The 24,850-nt window shown below is 37.0% G+C and overlaps 1 protein-coding gene across 4 annotated transcripts in view; it reads right to left on the reverse strand.

The window, feature by feature from the left end:
• ATP8B4 (ATPase phospholipid transporting 8B4 (putative)) overlaps positions 1 to 24,850 on the reverse strand; it is a 327,254-nt gene that overhangs the window by 35,398 nt on the left and 267,006 nt on the right. For all 4 annotated transcript variants that reach the window (XM_027840872.1, XM_027840874.1, XM_027840871.1 and 1 more), the window contains 3 exons: positions 18,250 to 18,397; positions 6,775 to 6,958; positions 5,722 to 5,945 (listed from right to left, as the gene is read on the reverse strand). In XM_027840872.1, the coding sequence (XP_027696673.1) occupies positions 5,722 to 5,945; positions 6,775 to 6,958; positions 18,250 to 18,397 (556 nt within the window). The remainder of the gene's footprint in view (positions 1 to 5,721; positions 5,946 to 6,774; positions 6,959 to 18,249; positions 18,398 to 24,850) is intronic.

Genomic DNA, 24,850 nt, shown 5'->3' on the forward strand with positions numbered 1-24,850 from the left:
CTGTGCCCACATAGAATGCCAAACGGGGGTGGGGCTGGCACTAGGAGGGGTCAGCCTGCACCTCTGCCAGCTAACAGTGATTTTCCAGGTTCATTTGGTACTCCACCCTGTGCGACATAAAAACCTCATGCGCCCCAAACCAGCGTGGGATGGAACTTAGTCTCTCAGAGAAACCCCTAAATAAACAGGACTTGGATGGTTGTGAACTGAGTGGGCCAAACCCTGACACTTGCCCGTGCTAAAAGACAGAAGAAATACAACTTAGAGCTCGTGAGCAAGCAGATGTACCACTTCGCTCCTTTCCCATCCTCTTAAAAAGGAGACCCTGATTGTGAATTTGCTAAATATCAACAGGATTAATTCCTGTCTTGCCCAGAATCTGAAAACAAGCCTCATCTCTCTTTTCTCCTGCCTGCAAAGAGCCCTGTTGTCAGTAATGTTTTTGTTCAGTCGTTTGTCAGTCACGTCCAACTCTTCATGACCCCCTTTTTGGATTTTCTTGGCAAAGATACTGTAGTGGTTCACCATTTCCTTCTCCAGCTCATTTTACAGATGAGGAAACTGAGGCAAACAGGGTTAAGTGACTTGCCCAGGGTCACACAGCTAGTAAATGTCTGAAACCAGATTCGAACTCACAAAGACTCTTCTTCCTAACTCCAGACTTAGAACTCTATCCATTCCAACACGTGATGAGAAGGGACTAATATGGGTACAATCCATTATTTTGTTTTCTGCAGATTACTTTAACTTTAAAGGGAAAAGGTCAAGGAAATGTAGGTCTTCTTCATTTTAAGAACACTCAATATACAAAAGCTTCTGGACTTTATAAAATAGATAACCTAGAGGGGGGTTATTTTCCTTACAATAGGTCTTCCTACAGGGTTCTTTTGACTATCAAGCTCCTTTAGTACATTTAAAATATAATTCGATTTAATAAAATTTAGCAAGTGCACCTTTCCTAGGATATAATAAAAGCCAGGGGTGGATTGGAGCCAGCTCTTTCCATTGTGAGCATATACACCCAGGAAGTCAGCAAATGCTGCAAATCAGGACTTGATCTATCATTTTGTTGAGTGTCTAGATTTAAGAAAGAGATGGAGAACATGTTAACAATGAAGATTCAACTTAAAAGCATGTCATGTGCACATTTTTTGAAAGTCCATCATTAAATATTTAATCACACACTCCTGGATTAGAGAAGCACATTGGTCTAATGGAAAGATCACTGAATTTGAAGTGAGAGGGCATGGTTTCAAAGTCTGGCTCCTTAGTGTACTTTCTATGTGACCTCAATCACTTAATCTCTCCGAGTCTCATTTTCCTCAAGTATAAAATAAGGAAGTTGAACTAGATGATGCCTAAGGTTCCTTCTAGTTCTAAGAAAAAAATGTGTATCATTGATAGCAATGTCTTAAACAAAACTCAAACCCAAGCAAATGTCCACAGCAGAAAAGATTGATCAAAAAAATACTTAACATGCATTATTTACACTTCTCTTTGTCAAGGCTGATTGTTGCTTTAATATATCATGTTGTAGTTTCATTGAGATGATCAGATAAGTTTCCATAATATTTCAGTCCTACACAGGATCTTTGGTCTCATCAATGGGGGTCTTCATTGAGCAGGTGTGTAGGGCAACACCTCCTTGATTCTCTTCCTTTGTGATGCTTACCATTATTCTCCTATGGATCCCACCATGCTATAAGTCTTCCTCTAAGTTCTTGTGTATTACCACAAAACTAGTGGAGAACTAGGTCTCTCCATCTGTTATCCCTCCCTCTCACCACATGACTCCCTACTTCCATATCTGGTCATAAGTTCCCTTGATCCCATTTCTTGAATATGGACCATCTTTTACAATATGCTACAGACTGGACAGCTAGGTGGCACCCTGGATAGAGCCCTGGGCTTAGAATCAAGGAGACTCATCTTGAATTCAAATGGAGCCTCAGACACTTACTAGCCATGTGACCCTGGTCAAGTCCCTTAACCCTGTTTGCCTTAGTTTCCTCTACTGCAAAATGAGCTGGAGAAGGAAATGGCAAATCACTCCAGGAACTTTGCCAAGAAAACCTCCAATAAAGTCATGAAGAGTTGGAAATGACTCAACAACAGACTAATTGTGCTGAACAGAGGTCTCTTCATTGTACCTGAGGGAAAATGTGATAGAATAGACAGAATAGGGAAGACCAGGGCTTTAATACCATTTCGAAAACACCTTAGTTACATGACCCTGAGCCAATCACTTAACTTCTCTGAGCCTCATTTTTCTCATCTGTAAAATGGGAGTGATAATAGCATAGTACAATGGAAAGTCTGCTGATTCTGGAGTCAGAGTTCAAAATCTGCTTCTGACACTTCCTATTTGTGTGACCTTTCTCAATACCTGCCTGGGGGTTCCTACATCTGTAAAATAAAAATTGGACTAGATGGTCTCCAAGGTCCCATCTATGACCCATTTCATAGGATTGTAGCAAAGACCAATAAGATAATGTATGTAAATAACTTTGAAAAACCTACAACGACATATAAATGTTAGTGATTGTTATTATTCCTTTTTGGAGGTGGGGGAAGGAAAGAGTTGAGGAACTTCCTCTTCCAATATAGATTGGCACCTTCTCCACAATATAGAGTCTTAGAGAGTTGCTTAGTGATCTGAGTTAAAGTTACCCAGGGTCACACATCTAGTATATTGCAAAGGTTCATCTTGAACTCAACCTGAATCCGACTCAAAGACCAGCTCTCTATTCACTATACTATGAGGCCTCTCATATTTATTTAGATCATCTAAAACATTGTTCCATTTTCCATTTTTTTATTATCTTCCTATCAGCAGTATAGGAAGCTAGCACTACAGTTTCATCTTTCAATTTTCTTAGGATGATATGGCTTAATTGGGTCTCACACTAAGCTTTCTATAGACTTGTCTTCATTTCTGCTGCTTTTCATAATTTAATATGGAGGTATTGCTTATAATCTTCTGCCATACTCCTCTATACTCTTTTACAAACAAGTTTGTCTTCTACATCAGTAATGCCCTTGGCTGTTGTATCTCTGTCTTTGACAAAAAGATGAAGAATTTGCTGGCTAAGGAAACACCTTGGCATCTCCTTTACATAAGTTAAGGTTTTGTACAAGACGATGATCATCTTTCACTTTTTTTTATTCCCACTTTTTATTATACATGGCTCGCATGAATGGGTTAGAATAAGGCTATTACAGCTTCATTTTTTTGTTTCTTTCAATGTCATGTTGATGTTGATCTTTGATTTAACTAGTTGATGGTTTAATGTACAAAAACATTGATTCTGGCATATATCCCTCATTAGTAACCAGTTCGTCCATGTCTGCTGATATGGTAAGTTTCATTGTATGCAATTGGCTTCAGTTCTCACTATTATCTAATGCTTTCCAACTCTCTTCTGGAAGAAAGTAATAATGATATAGTATTACAGGCATAAAGCTTTTGAGCATCTTCAAGAGGTCTTTGACCTCTTGTTCCTCAAATCTGAGTCATATTTTCCAGTGTATTTTTCACCATCCTCCTCTGTGACTATCTTTACACTAAAATCACCAAGTATCAAAATAGATGCTGACTGGGATTGGGTGATTTGGGCAGCTTGGACTTTCTCTACCTCTTCATCTTCAACAACAGTTGTTGGTACATAAACTGCTATTATCTTCCTGGTGGTCTTTTTGTTTATTCTCTTCACAAGCACTGAAAGACACAATGACCCGGTGTCCTATGAAAATGACATTTCTCATTGACTTTGGGTATATGACAAACTCACTCCCCCAGCTCCCTTGTTTGCTTCACTAAGGAAAAGTAATGAGTCATCCTTCCATTTAACTGCAACTTCCTTCTGTCTTCTGGTTTTGTTTACCATGCCAAAATCAATATTGACATGCTTGGTTATCATCATTATAGAAAAATGTTTTATTGTATCTTTTTTTTCTAATTTCATTGATATGTTTGAATTTAAGGTCTTATATTTCACAGCAAGAACCCAGAGTCAAATTTCTCCTATGCTGTTACCTGTAGTCAGTATCTCTTACTTAAGCTAACAAGTTTTTAGTCCTTACAATGAACACTGATTCATGAATTTTCTAATTGTGCTTTATTTATGTAGACATTTTAGCCACTATTCAATTTCTAAAGGTAATATGAATATTATTGCTATGAAGTTATAGATAGATAGATTGATTATTATTGTTGTTGCTTGTCCTTTGTTCTCAAAGAGGGCTAATGACATCATGAAGGTTATGTCTTGACTCATAGGTGAATTGGATTTAAGTGGGCCAGATTTTTACAAAGTCATCAACCTAGATAGATAGATAGATAAATACATAAAGAATTTATTAAAAATTTACTATGTACCAGGCACCATGCTAAGCACTGGAGATAGAAATACAAGTTTGAAAGATTATCCTTTCTCTTAGGGAGCTTATATTCTAATGGGGGAAGAAAACACATAAAAGGTAATTGGAAAGGGGTAGGGAGGATTAGTATATGCCTGAAGGCATGGTATGAAAATTACTGGGAAGTGAGATTCAGGGCTAGCTTCCCTTAAGTCTCAGCTCACATCTCTCCTTCTCCAAGAAGCCTTTTCCAGGCACCAATTCATAACTAAATAAATAAATATACACACATACACATGTATACACATACATACACACATACATGTCTATACATATATACACATACATGTATGTGTATATACGTATATGTACATACACATACTAGAGAAAAAGAGAGAGAGTTTGTACATAGTTGTTTACATATTGTTTCCTTCATTAGACTCTGAGTACCTTGAGAGCACGTACTATTTTCTGCCTTTCTTTGCATCCCTAGCACTTAGTACAGTGCCTGAGACACATAGTAGGAGCTTAATAAATGCTACCTGACTGACTAGATTTGGGCAAGATAAGACAAAAATTAGGTAGCAGCTAGGTAGTTCTAGGGACAGAGTCCAAGGAACCAGTGGGGAAGGTAACCATGAAGATGATGAAGGCAGAGGGGAGATGGAAATAAATGATAACCTGAGTGGAGAAAGCCTGGTGTGGAAATAACCAGAAAATGTATCAAGAATAATACTGATGGCAAGGTTTTAGTGACTGAGCCCCAATTTCAAACACTCTTGCTTTTAGGGCAATCAACCATAAAATTGCTTTTAGATATTGTTCTTCTGGAAAGAACTTCTGATTAGATTGTTTCTGTGTCAGTGGTATTCAGACTATAATTCAAACCTCAAATGTTCCTCTCATAAATAAAAATAGGTAAATAAGATGTGATTAATATGTAAGAAAGAAAAGGTACAGTGTGGTTACCATTTAACTTAAGCGCCTATAATTCACTGTGTGCCTCCTTCCTTTATCCGTTTGGGCCTCAGTTTCCTTTCTCTGTAAAACATGATTGTACTAGATGATCTCCGCATTCCCTTCCAGTGTGAAGATGCCATGATTTTACGATTCTTTAAGCAATATAAATAACAATTAAGTTCAACACATTCCTCTTGTGTTCAATGTTTGTCAATTATTATTTATCTTTCAGAAAATTTACTGTCATTTTCACTCAGCACCTAACATAATTTTTAGTGATAGTTAGATCCACAACCTTTTTAAAGTTTAAAAACAGGTCATAATAATTAGAAATAAGCCTCACAGAAAGGTTTTCTACAGTTTAGGAATCTGTTCAAAGAAAGAAAAATGCTCATTACCAACCTGTGCCGAGAAACCACAAAAGAATCCAAACCAGAAGTGAACAAGGGTGAAGGCAAAATTCTTGTAGAAGAAATAGCACAGGAACTTGCACATGCGGAAATAGGACCACCTTCCATGAACCAGGAGGAGTCGCTGGAGGTATCTGAATTGTGCAAAGGAGTAATCACTGGCTAAAACTGCTTGCATTCCTTCCTGACCACTGATGCCAACCCCTATATGTGCACCTGAAAAGTGAAGAAGATAGAAATGAAGTCTCAGCAAGTAAAAAAAAAAACCTGAAAATTTAACACTTTTGGGAATGAGTCAGTAAGCGAGCAATACATGGTCAGTTTGGCCAGATAATTTTCTTATAATCATAAAAAGCATAGATGCCTTACTTCAAGTAACATGGCATCATGGAGAGAATGCTGGTCTAGAGTCTTTGAGTCTAGAAGACCTGGTTTTACATCCCACCTCTGACTCTACATGCTATCTCACCCAAGGTGGATTACATATGTTTCCATATATCTCAAGCAACTCTCTAAGACTAAATTATGGGCAGAGATAGAACCTGTGTTGAAAGAGGGAGTTCCCACTCTAACAAATCATTAATTGAAAAATGACAAAAGTTTTTACATCAACTAATGCTAGTAGGAGATATGATAATAGAATCATCTATTTAATAGAGATCCCATGACTAATTATAATGATTGCAATAACTGAAATAGTTGATTATATGCATTTTTAAAACTTTGGAACAGACGTAGTATTTACATCAGCAAAAGGAAAGTAGGAAACCTCCCCCTCCGTAAACTGTTTTGCAACTTATAGTCTAACAAGGTTACCTTGAATACTGAGTAGGTGAATGATTTTCTCAGAGTCTCAGAACCAGTATGTGTCAGATGCTAGGCTTGATCCCAAGTTTGCCTAAGTACAAGTCTATTCTGTAACTACTATATCCTGTGGCCAAGCATTCTCTATTGCATATGATTAGTTTTCTTTTAGACTGCCTCCCCCATTGGACCATTTGATGGATAAGCAACACATATGCTTTTTTATTCTACGACCTCTTACTTTTTATCATGCTGATATCATTGGCTCCATCTCCTATGGCCAAAGTCACCGCCTTTCTGTGCATCTTCACCAACTCCACCACTTGGGCTTTCTGAAGAGGAGTAACTCTGCAGCAAATCACCGTCTTACATATGCAGGCAATTTCTAGGAATTCATTCTGCAGATTGGCTTCAAGTGCATAACCCTGTTAATAAGAAGTTTCCAGAAAAGGATCATCGCAGGATGCAATCAATGTAGGTGCTATCTAACATTTTGATCAGCATCTTGGATAGAGGTCTAGATTTTATACTTGTTAAATTTGCATAGCTCAAAGCAGGGAAGAAAGACAACTACAATGGAGGCTAGGATCAGGATTGATGAGATCTTGGCATTCTGGAATACTGGGCTATATCTAATAAGGAAAAATTCAACAAACATAAAGTATTAATGCTTGAGTACAAAGAATCAGCTTCTCAGTTTCGGGATGGGGAGGCATAGTTCCTCAGTAGTATTTCTGAAGAAGTCTGGGGGTTTTAATAGACTGCAGATTCAATATGAGTCAGCAGTATGAACTGGCAGCTACAAGAGCAAATGCACTTGGTCTGCATTAAAAGAAGCACAACTTCCAGGAATAAGAAGGTCATCGTCTCTATGCAATCTGCCATATTCAGGTCACATCTAGACCGCTGCGTCCGATTATCAGCACCACACTGTAAGAAGGACAGAGATGGGCTGGAGAGCATACAAAGAAGGGCAATCCAAACCAGATGATGAAGAGTCCGCAATACTAGAGAATGAGTGGAGGGAAATGGAGAAGAAAAGACTTGGGGGGAAAGACGCGATAGCTGTCTTCAAGTACTTTAAGGGTTGTCATTAGGAAGAAGGATTAGCCTTCCTTCGTTTGGCCACAGAGGACAGAATCAAGAAGGATGGATGGAAGTTGCAAAAAACAAATTTAGGCCAGATGTCAGGAAAATTTTCCCAACAATTAGAGTTGCCCCAAAGTGGGGTGTACTACCTCAGGATATGAGGTGTCCCCCTCACTGGAATTCTTCAAAAAGAAATGGAATCACCCCTTATTGGGTATTGTTGTTTATGTTGTTGTTGTTGAGTTATTTCAATCATGTCTGACTCTTTGTGACCCTATATGGGGTTTTCTTGGCAAAGATACTGGAGTGGTTTGACGTTTCCTTCCCCAGTCTGTTTTACAGATGAGGAAACTGAGGCAAACTGGATTAAGAGACCTACCCCGGGTCATACAGCTAGTAAGTATCTGAAGCTGGATTTAAACTCACAAAGATGAGTCTTCTTGACTGCAGGTCCAACATTCTATTCACTGTACCACCTAGCTGCCCCCCCCCAACTTGTTGGGTATGCTTTAGCGAAAATTCCTTTTTTGAGATCCTTTAGTATCTTTTGGCTCCCTGAAGCTTAGGCTATCTGATCACTGAGACAATAACAGAAGCAAATTAAAAACCCTAAGAGGTTAAGCAATTTACTAAAGGTAGTAGGTAGCAGAACCAGGATTTTTACTTGGGTCTTTAGACTCCAAATCCAGTGATTTTCCATTACCTAGTGAGAGAAGTAGTGTGGCATAGTAGATAGGACATTGGACTTGGAAGTCGGGAAAACCTGGATTTAAGTCCTTTCTCATGTACTTAGTAGCTATATAGCCCAGGGTTACTCCCTTAACCTCTCTGGAACTCAGTTTCTTAATCTGTAAAATGAGGAGTTGGATTTGATGGCCTCTCAGGTCCTTTCTGGCTTTAAACCTATGATCCTCCAAGTCCATACAAAGACCCCTAAGAAAGTATGAGTACTGTGAAAAAAAAATTTGAAAAAAACCTCATTTCTCAAACATAGAGAACTGAGTCAAATTTTTTAAAATAAGAGCCATTCTCCAATTGATAAATGATCAAGAGATATGATCAGTTTTCAGAAGAAGTAATCAAAGCTATCTATAGCTATATGAAAAAATATTCTAACTCATTATAGAGTGGAGAAATGCAAATTAAAACAATTCTGAGATACTACTTCATACCTATTAGATTGGCTAATAGGACAGAAAAGGTAAATGACAAATGTTGGAGGGGATGTGGGGAAAATAAGACATTAATGCATTAAAGAATTAGAAATTGAGGGGATATCCATCATCAATTGGGGAATGGCTGAATAAGTTGTGGTATATGAATGCAATGGAATACTACTATACTATAAGAATTGATGAGCAAGATGATCTCAGAAAAACCTGGAAAGACTTGCATGGGCTGATGCAAAATGAAATGTGCTATGTACAAAGTAATAGCAAAATTATAAGATGATCAGCTGTGAATGACTTAGCTATTCCCACCAATACAATGATCCAAAACAACTCTGAAGGACTTATGATGAAAAATGCTATACATCCCCAGAGAAAGAACTGATGGTGTCTGAATACAGAATGATGCATACTTTTTTTAACTTTATTCTTCTTGAGTTTTTTATTTGTCTATGTTTTCTTTTACAACAGAACTATTATGGATATGTTTTGCATGACTACACATATATAACCTATATCGAATTACTTTCCTTCTTAACGCGGGACAGAAAGGGTGAGAATTTGGAACTCAAAGTTTTAAAAATGAATGTTACATATAACTGAGGGCCCTCTTTGCTGGTACAGGATTCTCTTGCTTTGCCCATGCTTGGATCTAGGTCACAGTTCTGGGTGGCGGTCCTGGGGCGAGGAGAAGTGCTAGTGTGGTGGAGCTTGTAGTGGCTGTGGAGAGGAAACCCTCCTCACAGTTCCAAGACAGAAAAGAGTGCTCATAGACCAGAGCACAGGCCAGGAAAGGAGTAAACACCTCGCCCTTGATCATAGTACCTTGGAAAAACTGAAAATTTACAGGTCCCTAGAAGTATCTCTGAAAACAGCTGCACAAAACCCCTGAAGCTTGGGACAGTACATTCTCCACACTGGAAATAGACTCCTACCTTAACAAAGTAATTGTAAGTAAACTCAAGTAATTGGCTGGGATCATGAGCAAGCAGCTCCAACAGAGCCAGACTATATTATCTTACTTTGGTGACAAAGAAGATCAAATCATGCAGCCAGAAGAAGACAACAAAGCCAAAGCTCCTACATCCAAAGCCTCCAAGAAAAATATGAATTGGTCCTAGGCCACGGAAGGGCTCAAAAAGGATTTTGAGAAGCAAGTAAGAGAAGTGGAGGAAAAACTGAGAGTGATGCTAAAGGAGACCCAAAAAAATACTGAAGAAAATAACACCTTAAAAAATAGCCTAACCTAAATGGCAAAAGAGGTCCAAAAAGTCATTGAGGATAAGAATGCCCTTAAAAGCAAAATTGGCCAAATGGAAAAGGAAGTCCAAAAGCTTACTGAAGAAAATACTTCCTTAGAAATTAGAATGGAGAAATTGGAAGATAGGGACAATTTGAGAAACCAAGGCACTGTAACACTAATCCAAAGGAATGAAAAATTAGAAGAGAATGTGAAATATCTCATTGGAAAAACAACTGACCTGGAAAATAGATCCAGGAGAGAGAACTTAAAAATTATGGCACTATCTGAAAGCCATGATCAAAAAAAGAGCCTAGATATCATCTTTCAAGAAATTGTCAAGGAAAACTGCCCTGACATTTTAGAACCAGAGGGCAAAATAGAAATTGAAAGAAGCCACGGATCACCTCCTGAAAAAGAACCCCAAAGGAAAACTCCTAGGAATGTTGTAGCCAAATTCCAGATTCCCAGGTCAAGGAGAAGATATTGCAAGCAGCCAGAAGGAAACAATTCAAGTATTGTGGAAACACAATCAGGATAACACAAGATTTAGCAGCTTCTACATTAAGGATCCGGAGGGCATGGAGTATGATATTCCAAAGGGCTACGGAGTTAGGACTACAACCTAGAATCACCTACCCAGCAAAACTGAGTATAATCCTTCAGGGTAAAAAATGGTCATTCATTGAAACAGGGGACTTTCAAGCATTCCTGTGGAAAAGACCAGAGCTGAATAGAAAATTTGACCTTCAAATACAAGACTCAAGTGAAACATGGAAGAGATAAACAGGAAAGAGAAATCATAAGGGACTTATTAAGGTTGAACTGTTTACATTCCTGCAGTGAAAGCTGATATTCATAACTCATGAGTCCTTTGTCAGTATTAGGGTAGTGGGAGGGAAAAAATTATATGTTTGTAGATAGATAGATAGAGGACACAGGGTGAGTTAAAGATGAAGGGGTGATATCTGGAAAATAAAATTAAGGGGTGGGAGAAGATTATACTGGGAGAAGGAGAAAGAGAAAAGTAGAATGAGGTAAAATATTTCACATGAAACAGACAAGAAAAGGCTTTTACAGTGGAGGGGAAATGGGGGAAGGTGAGAGGCAATAAGTGAAATCTTATTCTCATAGGATTTGGCTTAAGGAGGGAATAACATACACAATGGGGTATGGAAATCTATCTTACTCTACAGGAAAATAAGGGGGGAAGGGGACAAGAGAGCAGGGGTTTAATAGAGGGAAGGGCAGATTGGGGAAGGGGATAATCAAAAGCAAACACTTCTGAGGAGGGACAGGGTCAAAAGAGAGAATAGAATAAATGGGGGTAGGATAGGATGAAGGGAAATATACTTAGTTTTTCACAACAGGACTACTATGGAAGTGTTTTGCATGACTACACATCTATAACCTGTATGAGATGCTTGCTTTTTCAATAAGGGTGGGTGGGGAGGGAGAAAGGGAGAAAATTTGTAACCCAAAGTTTTAAAAACACATGTTAAAATTTAAAAAAAGAAAAAGGAATAATAATAAAAACAAAAAAAATCACACAGTTATTAGTATCCCTATAAACTTTCATTCATTTGCTAATATTCTAAACGTGAGACTCCACATCCTATTGGAAGAACTGAACCATATCAATATTGATATTCTTGCTGTAAATGAAACCAGAAAATTGAAGAAACGTGAAACTAAATGGAAGGATGGCTCATAGGCTCTCCTTCAAGAGGTAAATAAAGGAATTTCTTTCATCCTATGTCCAAAAGCAAAAGAGACATTATTTTATGGATAGTAATGTGACTTTGTAATGTTCATGGTGAACATAAGCAGAACAATCTTTATGAGGATGACTTCAGCTTATATGCCAACATCTGTTTCAGAGGATGAAAAGGTAAAGAAATTCTTTGAAAAAAATCAGGTAAGAGCCTTCCAACTAAATCATCTATTTCATATTCATACATTCAACAAATGTTGATTAAGTCCAACTATGGAGCCCACATTGTGTTAGGAATTGAGGATACAGATAATCCCTACATTCAACAAGCTTGCATTCCTTAATTCTGAGAGACTTTAAAGCAAAGGTGGGCATTAGTTAGTGAAAAGCATATCAGAAAACATGGCACAGTATTAAGAAATGATAGGAGGCAAAGGCTCATAGAATACTTAGAAGGTTCATGTTTATAAATAATGAACACTATAAGAAGGAGATAGACATGCCAAGAATCAAAAGTCATACACAAAAGAGAAATTGATAATATTTTTATAAACAGAAAAAAACCTAGTTACTGACACACAGAAGAGATGTCAGAAGAGAAGGAAGTAAGGTTGAGAATGAGAAATAAGAATTTCGTCTTCTATCTTGGCACCAAGATTTAAATAATCACTTGACCACAGATTTGTGCTCCTCTGGACTTCTCTACAAAGACTCTGAGAAGTGACTGAAGTTCTGGTTAATGACGCAGTTGACACCAGCTTGAGAAGGACTATAACCTATGAGTTCAGTACAGATAGGACCAGATTTAATCAGATGTTCCCCAATGTCCTTTAGAGACAGTATCCCACATGTAATGGAGTATGGGGGTCTGTTCTGTTAAGAATAGCAAAATTCACTGTGAAGTAGCCTCCACATGTAAGGTAAATACCAAATGATGGGTGTGAGTGATGAGTAAAGATGTTAAGTAGAATCCCTCTAAAAATTCTCTTCATCTGGCAATTTGCTGCTGTAAAGGGAGGTAGACATAGTATAGCAATGACATGTACAAAGGAATACAAAAAGGGATATGTATGGTGTACCTGAAAGGCAACTTTTTTCTCCCTCCATCCTAGACTGATTCACATTTGTCCCAAGGAGGGTTTATCTTCTCTCTTAGTTTAGGAGATGAATGACAATCACTCTAACTCCTTCCTTGCCCAGAGGAAGGTCAAGGCTTTTGCTTCTTTCTTCAACTCTGGGAGAGGTGTATTGTCTTTAAAAGGCAGTTTGAGGTATCTCACCAAACCTGGTGTGCTATTAGCACCATACCCTCTGGTCACAGTCTCTCTCAGCCCATTATCAGCTGTGCTATTGACCAGAGCTTCAGTCATCTCTCAGAGACTTTGTAGGGATGTTCAGAGGAGCACAAAGGCAGCTAGGTGGTACAGCTATATAGAGTGCTGGATCTAGAGACAGGGAAACCTGAGTTCAAATCCAGCCTCAGACATTTACTAGCTGTGTTACCCTGGACAGGTCACTTAAACTCTTTTTGCCTCAGTTTCCACATCCATAAAAAGGGGGTAATAATAGCACCTACCTCTTAGAGTTGTTGTGAGGATCAAATGGGATAATAATTGTAAAGTGCTTAGCACAATGTCTGGCATATATTAAGTACTATATAAATATTAGCTATTATTATTATTTTGACCCGGCTTCCTACCTATGTGGCATATTTTTCCCAGAATTTTCCAAAAAATAAAGAAAAACCTCACAGCTCTTCCTAGCAGTCCTGGTTCCAACATGTGACTGGCTAATGGATACTGAGTGGTATACCCATAGCAATGGCAGGCTACACCTAAAAAGAGTTTAAAGTGACTTAGTAAATTACCATAAAGAGAAGGCAAAAAAAAAACCAACCCTGAGGAAGCACCTTAGCAAGCAAATATTTGATTTCCTGGCCAAGCGGAAAGTTAAATAGGTCAGGTATGGGCAGTACCTCGGAGGATGATGAAATGTTACAAGAAGTACTGTCTCATAAAAAAGCAACAAGTTAGGGGAAAATGAGTTTGCAGGAAGCTCATTTTGTGGCCCATTTAATCCAGATGATGGAATCATAGGATCATAGCTCTGGAGGCAGAAAGGGCCTCAGAGGACACCTACTCCAACACTCTCATTTAACAGAGAAGGAACTGACAGAATAAACAACAGCCCTTACACATGAAAATGAAAAGAAGACAACAAACCAATAAAAATGGAGAAGATCTCTCATCATCTTTACAGCAATTTTTGCCATTAATAATAGTGGAACCACCACTGGCATTCTAATATCCAGGTATCCAATGAACCAAATAAGGAAGGGGAAATGAGCACAAAGACAAAGTCAGAAAGAATACCTGAACAAATCCGACTATGCGTAAAAATAGATTCCAAAGATGGTAGAGTTTTTAGAATTTTGAGTATTTAATCAAGACACCTGAAAGAAGAGAGGATAACCAACAATAGGAAAAAATCATGGACAGTATTATTCCTTCCCCCTCCCAAAAAAAAGGCAATCAAAAAGATAGCAATCGCTGGAGATCCATATGTCTACTTTCTTATCACTATAAAAATCTTTATAAGCATGATCTATACATGAATCGAAGGCATCATTTACAAAAATATGAGGAGAGAATGGGCAGGCTCTGGCCAAAAACATCTTCAACAACATACCAGATTTTTCAGTTGTACAATTAACTGAAAGTTGTAGGGAATCAAGATCTCTCTGTAAATATTCTTTGTTAATTATTTTAAAATGCTGCTTTGTAAACTGCTAAGATCAGACAAAATTCCTTAATAAATGTAATAACAGAGAACATGTTGCTTAATAACCCTCTGGTTAGCAATCTCAGACAAAGCATAAAAATTGTAGATATTTTACTAATTGCACCAAGCTTTGGAATAGGATCATTTTAAAGCATTTGCCCTAACAACATCCACAGGAAGAACCACATTGAGGAAGAATATCTACTGTCCAATTTTTGATATATGATTAAATGGAGGGCTGGCCCATCAGTATCTTTAATAAACATTACAGAAGGGCAATGAATTGGAACTAAAATCAAAAAGGAGGAAGAGAGTAGGGTGGGTTGCATTTGGAAAACTGTAAAGCCTTATCAATGATCCCAAGCTGCTGCCTGAAATGAAAACCCACCTTTTTTAACATCGATATTCTTCTGGTGATGCCATATGGCTACAAATCGTAGAATATGCCAATTTCCAAAATGTAAAAATTACTAATCACTCAAAGGGCAATATAGAGACATATTGTGAATGTAACTAAACTGTAGTATATAAACAATAAGATGTGCACAAGAAGTAGCATAAAATATATCATCCAGTTTGTGTGTGATAGGAAAAGGAGGAGGTCCAGTCATATAGCAAGACTAAGGAGTAACAGACGAATAGCCTAGCCTAAGCACCACACTGGTAGTTATCGCGTATTAAACAACATAGACAAGGTCTCAGCACGTTGGTAAATCCTCAGTGGAGGATTTATGGCAGAATATACCCAAGAGTTGCATATGAGAAGGTATGGATGGGTGTGATTAACACCTTTGGATGGATAACTTATTTTTCATGGATCCAAGGAAGCAAGACAACAGAATAGGCTGAGGAATTAAGAAAAAGAAAAAGTAAATAAAAGTACTTCCTGCCTCTTTCTCCTATAGTTTATCTAGTATACAGCTACCTTTTCAGAATCTAATCCTGTCCCTACTCCCTTTCTAATGTAAACCCTCTTTCACATAGGTATACACAAATATAAACAAGATAGGTCCGTTTGTTGATGTCAATGGCACCAGTCATATCTGTCTCCATGTATGACACCATGTTATCCCAGTTATTAGGGATAATCCAAGGATATTGTTGTGTTAACCATCAATATGGTGCTGCATCTCTTGACACTGAGAAATTGTGAGCAAGAGATACCTCAAATCCCAGCCTATCCTTTCCAAAATAGAACAGATAGTAACCTTAGCCTCCAATTACAGTATTTCTACTGGAGATGTACTGATTTAGAAACATCATCTTCAAGAAGACAGTGGCCTAAGTCAAAATCCTACCCTTGCTACAAAGTCTATGAATTTTGTAGAAAAAAAAAAGAAACTCTATAATATATATGTTAAATATGGAATAGATGTGGTAAATTACATATCATGAAATAGTTTAAATTCAAGGTAACAGTCATACTAAATGACCTTCGGAAAAGTACAAAAATGACAAAATACAGGGCAGCTAGATGGCGCAGTAGATAGAGCACCATCCTTGAAGTCAGGAGGACCTGAATTCAAATCCGGCCTCAGACCAAACACTTGACACTTACTAGCTGTGTGACCCACACAGCAAATCACTTAACCCCAACTGCCTAAAGAACAAACAAACAAATAATAGTAACAAAATATTATAAAAACATTTCCATCAATTATTCTATTTTCTTATTAGAAGACATATCCCTATATATAATACTTTCACACATTTTTAGCACTTTACATCAAAAAAAACTTTCAAAAACATTAATTCACTTGCTTCTCCAAATAGCCCTCTGAGATATTCAGGAGAAGTATCATCAGCCCCATTTTAAAGAAAAGAAAAGTGAGGCTGAGAGCATTAGGGTACACAGTATTGGACTTGGACTCAGAGGACCTGGGTGTGAATCCTAGCTTTGCTCTCTGTTAACTGTCTGACTTCTGGCAGATCATTTTACCTCTCCAGGCCCCAGTTCCTCATCTGAAAAAAGGAGTTGGAACTAGATGATCTCTGAGGTTCCTTCTAAGTCTTAAACTTATGCTCTGATGATCATATGGCTTGCTAAAACTAATACAGCTAATGTATAGCAAAACCCAACCTCTTAATCCTCAACTCTTTTCAATATAACATGCTACTCCTTAAGGTGATAATATTAAGAAATGAAGATTTGGTTGAAGTTGGATTCCTTTAAGTCATTCATGAGAAATATTTGATTATGCAGTATATGAAAGAGTTTACTAATCTGGTATGGGCTGTATGATACAAGGCCTTAGAGAAAGTATGACCCTGTACACACAGAACCCAATCACCTGTCTAGGAATGAATGATGCCTTTCAGTTTAGTCTATGACTATTGGCCATCACACTACATGATCAAAGGACGATGAAAGGATGTTAGCAATCTGTATGATAGAGTGGGCTCACCTAAACCCTATAAAACTTGAGATTTAGATTTGGGCAAAATAAAGGTCAGTGACTTTTTTTTCTTTAAAGAAAACCTACACCTACACCCACACCACTTGAGATATGAACAATTCTTCTTGGAAGGAAAATTGTATTTGGTAGAATGCATAGAGGTAAACATTTAAAATTGCCCAATTCCAAGTTGCTCTTTTCCCACTGCTTCAATAGCCTCCTTGGATCTACAAAAGGGGAATCGAAACACTGCCTTGTAACAATGCTTTCAGGATGGTCACCTTCCCATTTGGAAGAGGGGCCAATAATTCGATAACCAACTGCCATATTGCAACCTTGGGTTACTGTTAATCTATGCAAGAGAGGAGGGTAGTACCACCTCTACAACCTTTCGACTGAGTTTGGCCTGCAGCTGAGCTCTGTAACTTTCCATGGTGTGGAAGGCAACACATCATTACGTCTGGAATCCAGCTGGATAATGCTTTAAACACTAAGAGCTAACAGACAGCTGATCACAGGGGGAAAAAATACAATATACTCACATCCAACTGCTTTTGTCCTCTAAGAAACTGTCTACAGGAAGATATATTTCTCCTTCAAACTCCCAAAGTGAAAAATGCACATCAAAGCCAGAGAAAGATGTGAGATTAGGTCTTTTGTGCATAGAAATGATAATTCCAGCACAGTGCAATAGGAGCTTTTGTCTTCTAAATTGGAAGCTCAGAGGGACACTTTGATACTTGTTCAAAATTTAGAACCTGAACTACATTAAAAGCACAATGCAAGTTTATTCTACTATGACAAGAACCAGATTTCCTAATCAAAGCAAATTGTTTGGCATCACTATAAAATGCTGCTATTTTGGAAAACCACCAGAGGTATCTTAATGGCAATAATTGGGTGTAGTAATTATTTGAAGGTCAGGTTGTGCTCCTCAAATCACAAACATTAGCAAGCAAAACAATTGTATTCCATCTATCCTGTTGCATTCTCTTAATTAATTGGCAGGGATTTGTAATATCCCCTTATACAAACTCTTAAATAATAGCATTAAATGGCCCATGCTCAGTAGGACAAGAATGAGATTCTGTGAATGTGATAGTTTTATGGACCCACCATTTCACTGCATGGTAGTTCAAAGGACAATAAATATGAAATTAATATTAGAAATTTCCTTTGCAGAAGTGAAACCATACTTTGTACGAGCTGCGTTTCTCCACATGTCAGAAGTTTGGGAAATATAAAAGAGGACCTCATTGTGACAATACAAAAGAGATAATTATTGGGGTGAAGAATAAGGAAGGACAAAAGCTCTAAAGTTACTCACCAAACTATGCCCATTTATGATTAAGGCATAATCCCCAGTTACTGTTTCCTCTACAGTTGAGCCCAGCTTTAACTCCTGTAGTTTTTCACAAAATGCATAGCCATTCGTAAAACCTGTGCTTCTTTCAAACAATATTTCTTTTGCTTTCCTTTAAAGAGGTTAAAAAAAAAAAGTAAATCATAATGACCTCTACAGAGCATACCTATTAACTTTAACAAGACATTGACCTAGAGCTAAATTCATTTCGTCACTAGTCAGAGTGATTATAGCATAAGATCCAATTTCAGCAAGCAGGCACCATGTCTTTGATGTAATGAGGATACCATAGCAAATTTCCACATTCCAGGAGGAAGAAAAGGGGAGGAGGGGGAGGGTAAACATAATGAAAACAAAATCATCTTGAATGTTTTAAATGACTTAAAAGTTAAGTCACCCTGATGATCTGAGTTTGAATTGGGAGCTTGACAGATTTCTTCTGTAGGGTTGTTTAAGCTTCAAGGACTTAAGAACGATTGGCCTGGCATGTAAATACTGCCACTAAATACTCGAGGGGGACAGGATGTAGGAGAAGTTTAAAGAAAATAAGGAAAATTTTCTAGGAATACTGGGGCATCAATGTCAAAAATAATACACACCGAATTGCAGAATAGCGTAATGTGATCTCTGCCTAAAAATCTTAGCCCACCAAGAAATACATTCTTTGAAATAGGACAATTTGTTTACCAAATTGACACAGTCATTATATAAAAATCACAGGACATTTCAAGAGAAAGTTTTAATCATCAGCTCAGACAACAGAATATATCATCTGGGGACAGAAACTATAGACGCCAAGATAGATTGTGTACCAGATGGAAAATCCCCTGAATGTCCGTTTTATTTTTTTTTTATTAGCAATGTCTGCAGAGCAATTTTTCACTTAGCCTACCAAGCTGACGCTACCATGCATTGGCTGGGTTTGTGCGTTGAGTTACATAACACCTTTGAAAGTACCATAGTCCTGTTTAGGGAACAACAAAAAAAGTATCCAAAGGAAAGAACATTTCCTCTTTCAGGGCCTTCTACTCAAGGGTAAGTAAATCGCCTGCTTTGAAGTTAACTCAGGGGAGAGCCACATGACCGCAGAAGATTCCAGTGAGAGCAGAGAGAGGCCTCACAAGGGACAGGGCTTGGGCCTTCCAAGTTCCTTCCCCACACAGTGCCTTGTAGATGAGCTACAGTGAATTGAATCAACTAAAACTTTGAGTCACCTCCCACTCTGCTTCCACAAAGCTAAGAATCAGTGTGTAAATGGGGAGCAAAGAATGGGCTCTAAATGAAAGTTATGCCCAGAAGTAAAATGAAATGGTTCCCAAAACACTCATTCTAATAAAGAAAACATTTATGGAAATATTTTTATATTGAGGCCCCTTTGAAAGAAGGGACTGTTCATTGTAAAAGCAATGAATTTAGCCTTCAACTTTCTAATTATTGGAAACTATAATACTAATTATTTAAGGGTTGTGTATGTGTGTGTTTTAATTTTATCTCCTGCCTCAACATCTCCTTCTACTGGCCCAGCAATGGAATCACAGCCTTCATTTATGAAATAAGAATCTATTACTATAGCTCTAACCATGATGTCATACATTTAAAATCTGCGCTACAAAATGAAGGGAAGAAGGACAATAAAGTCAATAGTTATAAATTGGCAGGAGGTGGGGGCGGGGGAGGGGAATAGAGTTTGGGTTCAAAAGTTGTGGACTAGATACAAAGGTTACATAAAATAGGTGGATCTGACTTTCTGAACCAATAATCACTTTAGGGAATCCTTATTATATACATGAAAAATTACAGTCCCATCTATCAAAATAAAGCATGCACACACACATACACATACACACACACACACACAAAGACAAGTTCCATTGAAATGAACATTTCTGCATTTCTTTGAAACTGTTGCGTAGCACATAAACTAGATTTTGAGAAAGTACCAAAGTGAGAACATCTTATGGGGTTTTCCTATTTAATGATATTCTCCTTCATTCTATGTAAATGACTGTTTCCCCCTAGAGAATAAAAACATACCAAAGAAGGATAAAGTTCGGGCAAAGACTGACATCTTCTAGTTACTCAGGGTAGTTTTCCTTAAACTATCATCTAAATCCATTGTATAAACACTTTTCCAGGTCAAATTTTTTTTAAAAAAAAAAAGACACTAAAAGGAGTGGATAGATTCTGGGGGTTCTTCCTTAATTCCCAATGAACTCATTAATTCTTCAAGCCAAGAGTAGGTTCTCATCCATTCAAACCTTTGCCCATTGATCTATGGCTGACATTCACCCTTCTTGGAGCTTACTTCTTCAAACACCGACTGGTTTCCACGTAAACAATTTATGGGGAAAGGAAAAAAAAAAGAAGCTCACAATTCTGTTTCTATATATTTGGACCATATATTTTGCTGGAATAACACACAATACTTAACCATAGTATACAAATAACAAATGCTAAATGCTAAAGAGCATATGGTTCATTTTTTCTTCCCAAACTTCCTAATGAAGGGTGGCTGATTATTATATAGGCATATAGAAATGCTTTAATTATTGTAACCTAAAGTATTCTAATCCCTGTACTGTTTTGAGCATATCAGTGAGTGATTAGATAGACAGTGTTAGCTTGTCTTGAATGGGAAAAAAAATAATGACAAAAGTCATTGGTCCTATCTAAAATCACGTGGCATGCTCTACTAAAAACAAAAATCTTCTGGAAAATAAATAAAAATACCTGTTCTTGAAAAAAAAAACAATTCAAAGGAAGGATATGTATTGAGATATTAAATATATTTTCACTGAAATTAAGATATAGGAAGATCACCTAATATAATGAAAAACCTAAAAATGATCTGTCTTTATTTTTTTCTCCCTTTCCTGAAGGTTTTAGTAGAATGAGTATAGGAAAGATATGAAAAGATAAAAAGTATCATGATGTAATGAATAGAGAGTAAATCTTGGGGTCAGGAAGAACTGAATTCTGATTTGACTCTGATTCTGTCAAAATACTATACAGAATATAAATATTCTGAATTAACTCATAACTCTGACAAAATACCACCATGGACAAGTCAGGTAATCTCCCTCACAGTGCCCTGGGCAACTATCTAAATACAGCAAGTTATTGAAACAGTAAGTCCAGATCATGAAAATAGACACAATGTTTTTCTCAGGGTTCCTGGTGGCATTCTTTTAACATCATTTTTAAAAAATCACTGATGGTTTTAAGCTTGAATAGACATCGAGTACATTGATTGCTCAATCTTCCTGCACTGGAAAGTTTGACAAGATGACTCCCCATTATTGGATCAGATAATCCATCCATTTGACAACATTACTAACCTAACCAGGAAATATGCAGAGGCTCCATTCACTGTCACATTATTTTAAATGGAACCAATAAAACAATTTTCCTTCTCATTACTACTTATTTATTTTTGTATCATTGAGAAAAATTGAGGGGACATGGGCTATGACTATAATATTACCATAGTCATTTGATCAGTGAAAAATCCAATCAATTATTTTATCTAAAGAACATTAGAAAACCAAGTTGGCTGATTTTTTTTTTAATGGCTAAATTGAGCACATGTTGGACAGTTGAAACCATTTTAAAAAGACAGCATCCTACATGTGAATTACTTAAAACTGGTAGAATTTTCTCTGTGAGTACCCTGAACAACATCGGAATAGAATATGGGTGCCAGCATCAACATGGCTCATGCTACGCCTTTAATATGTAGAAACAACAATCACTTTACAAGTTATTCATTCAATCAAAGTTTGTACTGCCCTTACTGGCTTTTGTGCAAGTGCACAGGCTACATCCCCAGATGATAGCAACTACCATTCATAGGGGATTTTAAGACTCATAAAGTGTATTCTTCACAACAAATATGTGAGGTGTGTGGTAGGTATCATTATTCCCATTTTACAGAGGAGGAAATTGAGGCCCTGATAGGCTAAACAACTAACCTGTGGTTGTGTAGTGAGTAAATGTTAGAGTTAGGGTTCAAACCCAAATTGTCTAATTCCAATTCAAGTATTCTTTCAACTACATTATACATCCTGAAACGGATGCTTTTTCCATCTCCACCTGTGAAAATTCTTCTCTTCTTTTAAGGCCAATCTCAGGTGATATTTCCTCCAAAAAGCCTTACCCCAGCTTCACTAGCTAAAAGTGTTCTATTTCTTCTCTATCTTCTCATATTATTCTCATATTAGGTCACTTGGGACCTCAACTTTGCCCATATCCTTTCCCTCATATTTACTTATTATATTTACTTATATATTTTTTGTCTTGATCTGTTTTTTGTCCTTCATTTTCAAAGAGAACCAATGACATCACAGGATGATGTCTTGACTTGTGTATGAATTGGATTTAAGTGAAGCAGAGCTGTGCAAAATCTCCAGCCTCACTCCCTCTTTCAGAGTCATTGAAGTCCAGTGGCAAGATAAAAGGACAACTGGTGATGAGCCGGGATGCAGTGGATGACGGCACCTTCGATGTCTGACCAAGCTCTAAGCACTCCACAGCACCTGCTTCAGCCACCTTCATGGCTGTAGGAGCTACTCTAATGAAATGTAGGCTTCTTGAGAAAAGACTATGTCTTACTTTAGTATTTATAACCCTAATGCCTAGCACAATGCCTGTCAAATAGTAGATATTTGATAAATATTTGTGAAAATGCTTTATTATATTGTTCAGAAAACTTATTATTATATTATTTAACTGTAACTTTATTTGACTAGAAATTCTTTGAACCCAGAATGTTGCCCTGAAGTCACCAACTGTCTAGGAATGCCAGAGATGGCTATAAAGAATTTTTTATTCCCTCAGGTCCTGGATCCACCCAAAATACTTGTGTTTGGGATCCACTCACCAAGATCTTGTTTTGGGTTGTATTTTGGGTTCCCTTGTGTTTTGGCTTCACCCAAATTTTATTTCATGTTTACATTTACTGTTATTCATCTGAATCTACCTTGCTTTCAAGTAGCCCTCTCAGCAAAATTATTTAACTACATACATGTGGTTTGTGTCGGGGGTACCCTTGTAAATCCTCCAGAGTCTAAAGGACAGGTAGCCAACTTTCTTGCTGGCTCATTTTCCTCTACCAAATGATCTAATAATATTTTTGTTATATTATATATCATATATGTATAATATTTCAGTATGGGGGGTTTATTCTCACAGATGATATGTACATTGACTGATTGGGGATATACTAAATATTTAGTTAGTTGTGTATGCTTATGCAGTTTATGTTTATATAATTCTTGTAATTTTTCAAAGTATTTTATATTAGATATTATGTCCTTATTATAATATATTACAATATTCTTACATATTATGTAAGGATAATATATTTTATGTGTGCACTTATACATATAGGTAAGGTTTTATATGAGATTTATATATGTATATACATGTGTATATGTATGTATATGTATACATTACATACATGATTTGTGTGTACATATAAAATCTTATATGTGTGTGTATATATAGTATATGTATATGTACGCATATATCTCAGCTATATGTGTTATATCCCTGTATAATGCATATGTGTATATCATTCACACATATAAATATATTGTTTACATATTGTATATAATATGTGTATATACACACATATGTACACACACAAAATCTCTTATTATTATTCTTATAACAAGTCTGTAATATCAGAAAATATTCTGTGGAATAAATTTTGCCTTTCTTTGCATCCTCTCACTTATTACAGTGCCTGAAAGAGAAGGGCTTAATAAATGTTTGTTCGTAACTGATAAATCATTTGGTTTTGCATCATTTATTTGTGTACATATCTTATCTTCCTCAGATAATAAATTCCTTGAGAGCCAACAAAGTGTCATTTTTCATCTATGTATCCCCCAGGACCAAATGCAGCATAAACAATAAATGTTTTTTTTAATTGAGTGACCATATTAAGTGCATACTATTGGCAAAGTACTATCCTACTTTCTGAACACAACATGAGGATAATTAAAATATGTTAAGGATGTGGATCACTCATCTAGTATCACTAGAGCAGGTGTTACTGACCTGGGGTCTCAGGGTGTGTGGTTCAATTTCATGGGGTCCATTAACTTAGGAAAAACTATGTCTTTATTTTTACCTTTGCAATATTACTTATTTTATTCTATGCATTTAAAAATATTATTCTGAAAAGGGGTCCAAGGACTTTACTAGACTGCCAAAGGTGTCTATTTTGAAAAAAAAGATTAGAACTCCTTGACTAAAGGAATACCAACAAGACTTCCCTCTATCCAAAATCGTCTCCTTGACCTACTTGTCACTCATGCTGCAAATCCCACCATTGAAAATGCATTTCACTACATTTTAGGAGTACTTTCTTACAAACTCAAACACCTTTGGGAGAAAGAGCCCATTTAGCAATGATTAGCTACTACCACCTTAAGGTAATTGAATTCAGATAATTCTCAACAGGTAGTTAAAAGCAATCCACTTGTGAATTAGACACTCAGCAAGTAACTCTCTGATTTACTGACTTTGACAAGGTCAGAAGGGACAAAGAATAGGGTAC

Source organism: Vombatus ursinus, unplaced genomic scaffold, assembly GCF_900497805.2.
Source record: "Vombatus ursinus unplaced genomic scaffold, bare-nosed wombat genome assembly UNPS02014848.1, whole genome shotgun sequence".
Classification (NCBI taxonomy): domain Eukaryota; kingdom Metazoa; phylum Chordata; class Mammalia; order Diprotodontia; family Vombatidae; genus Vombatus; species Vombatus ursinus.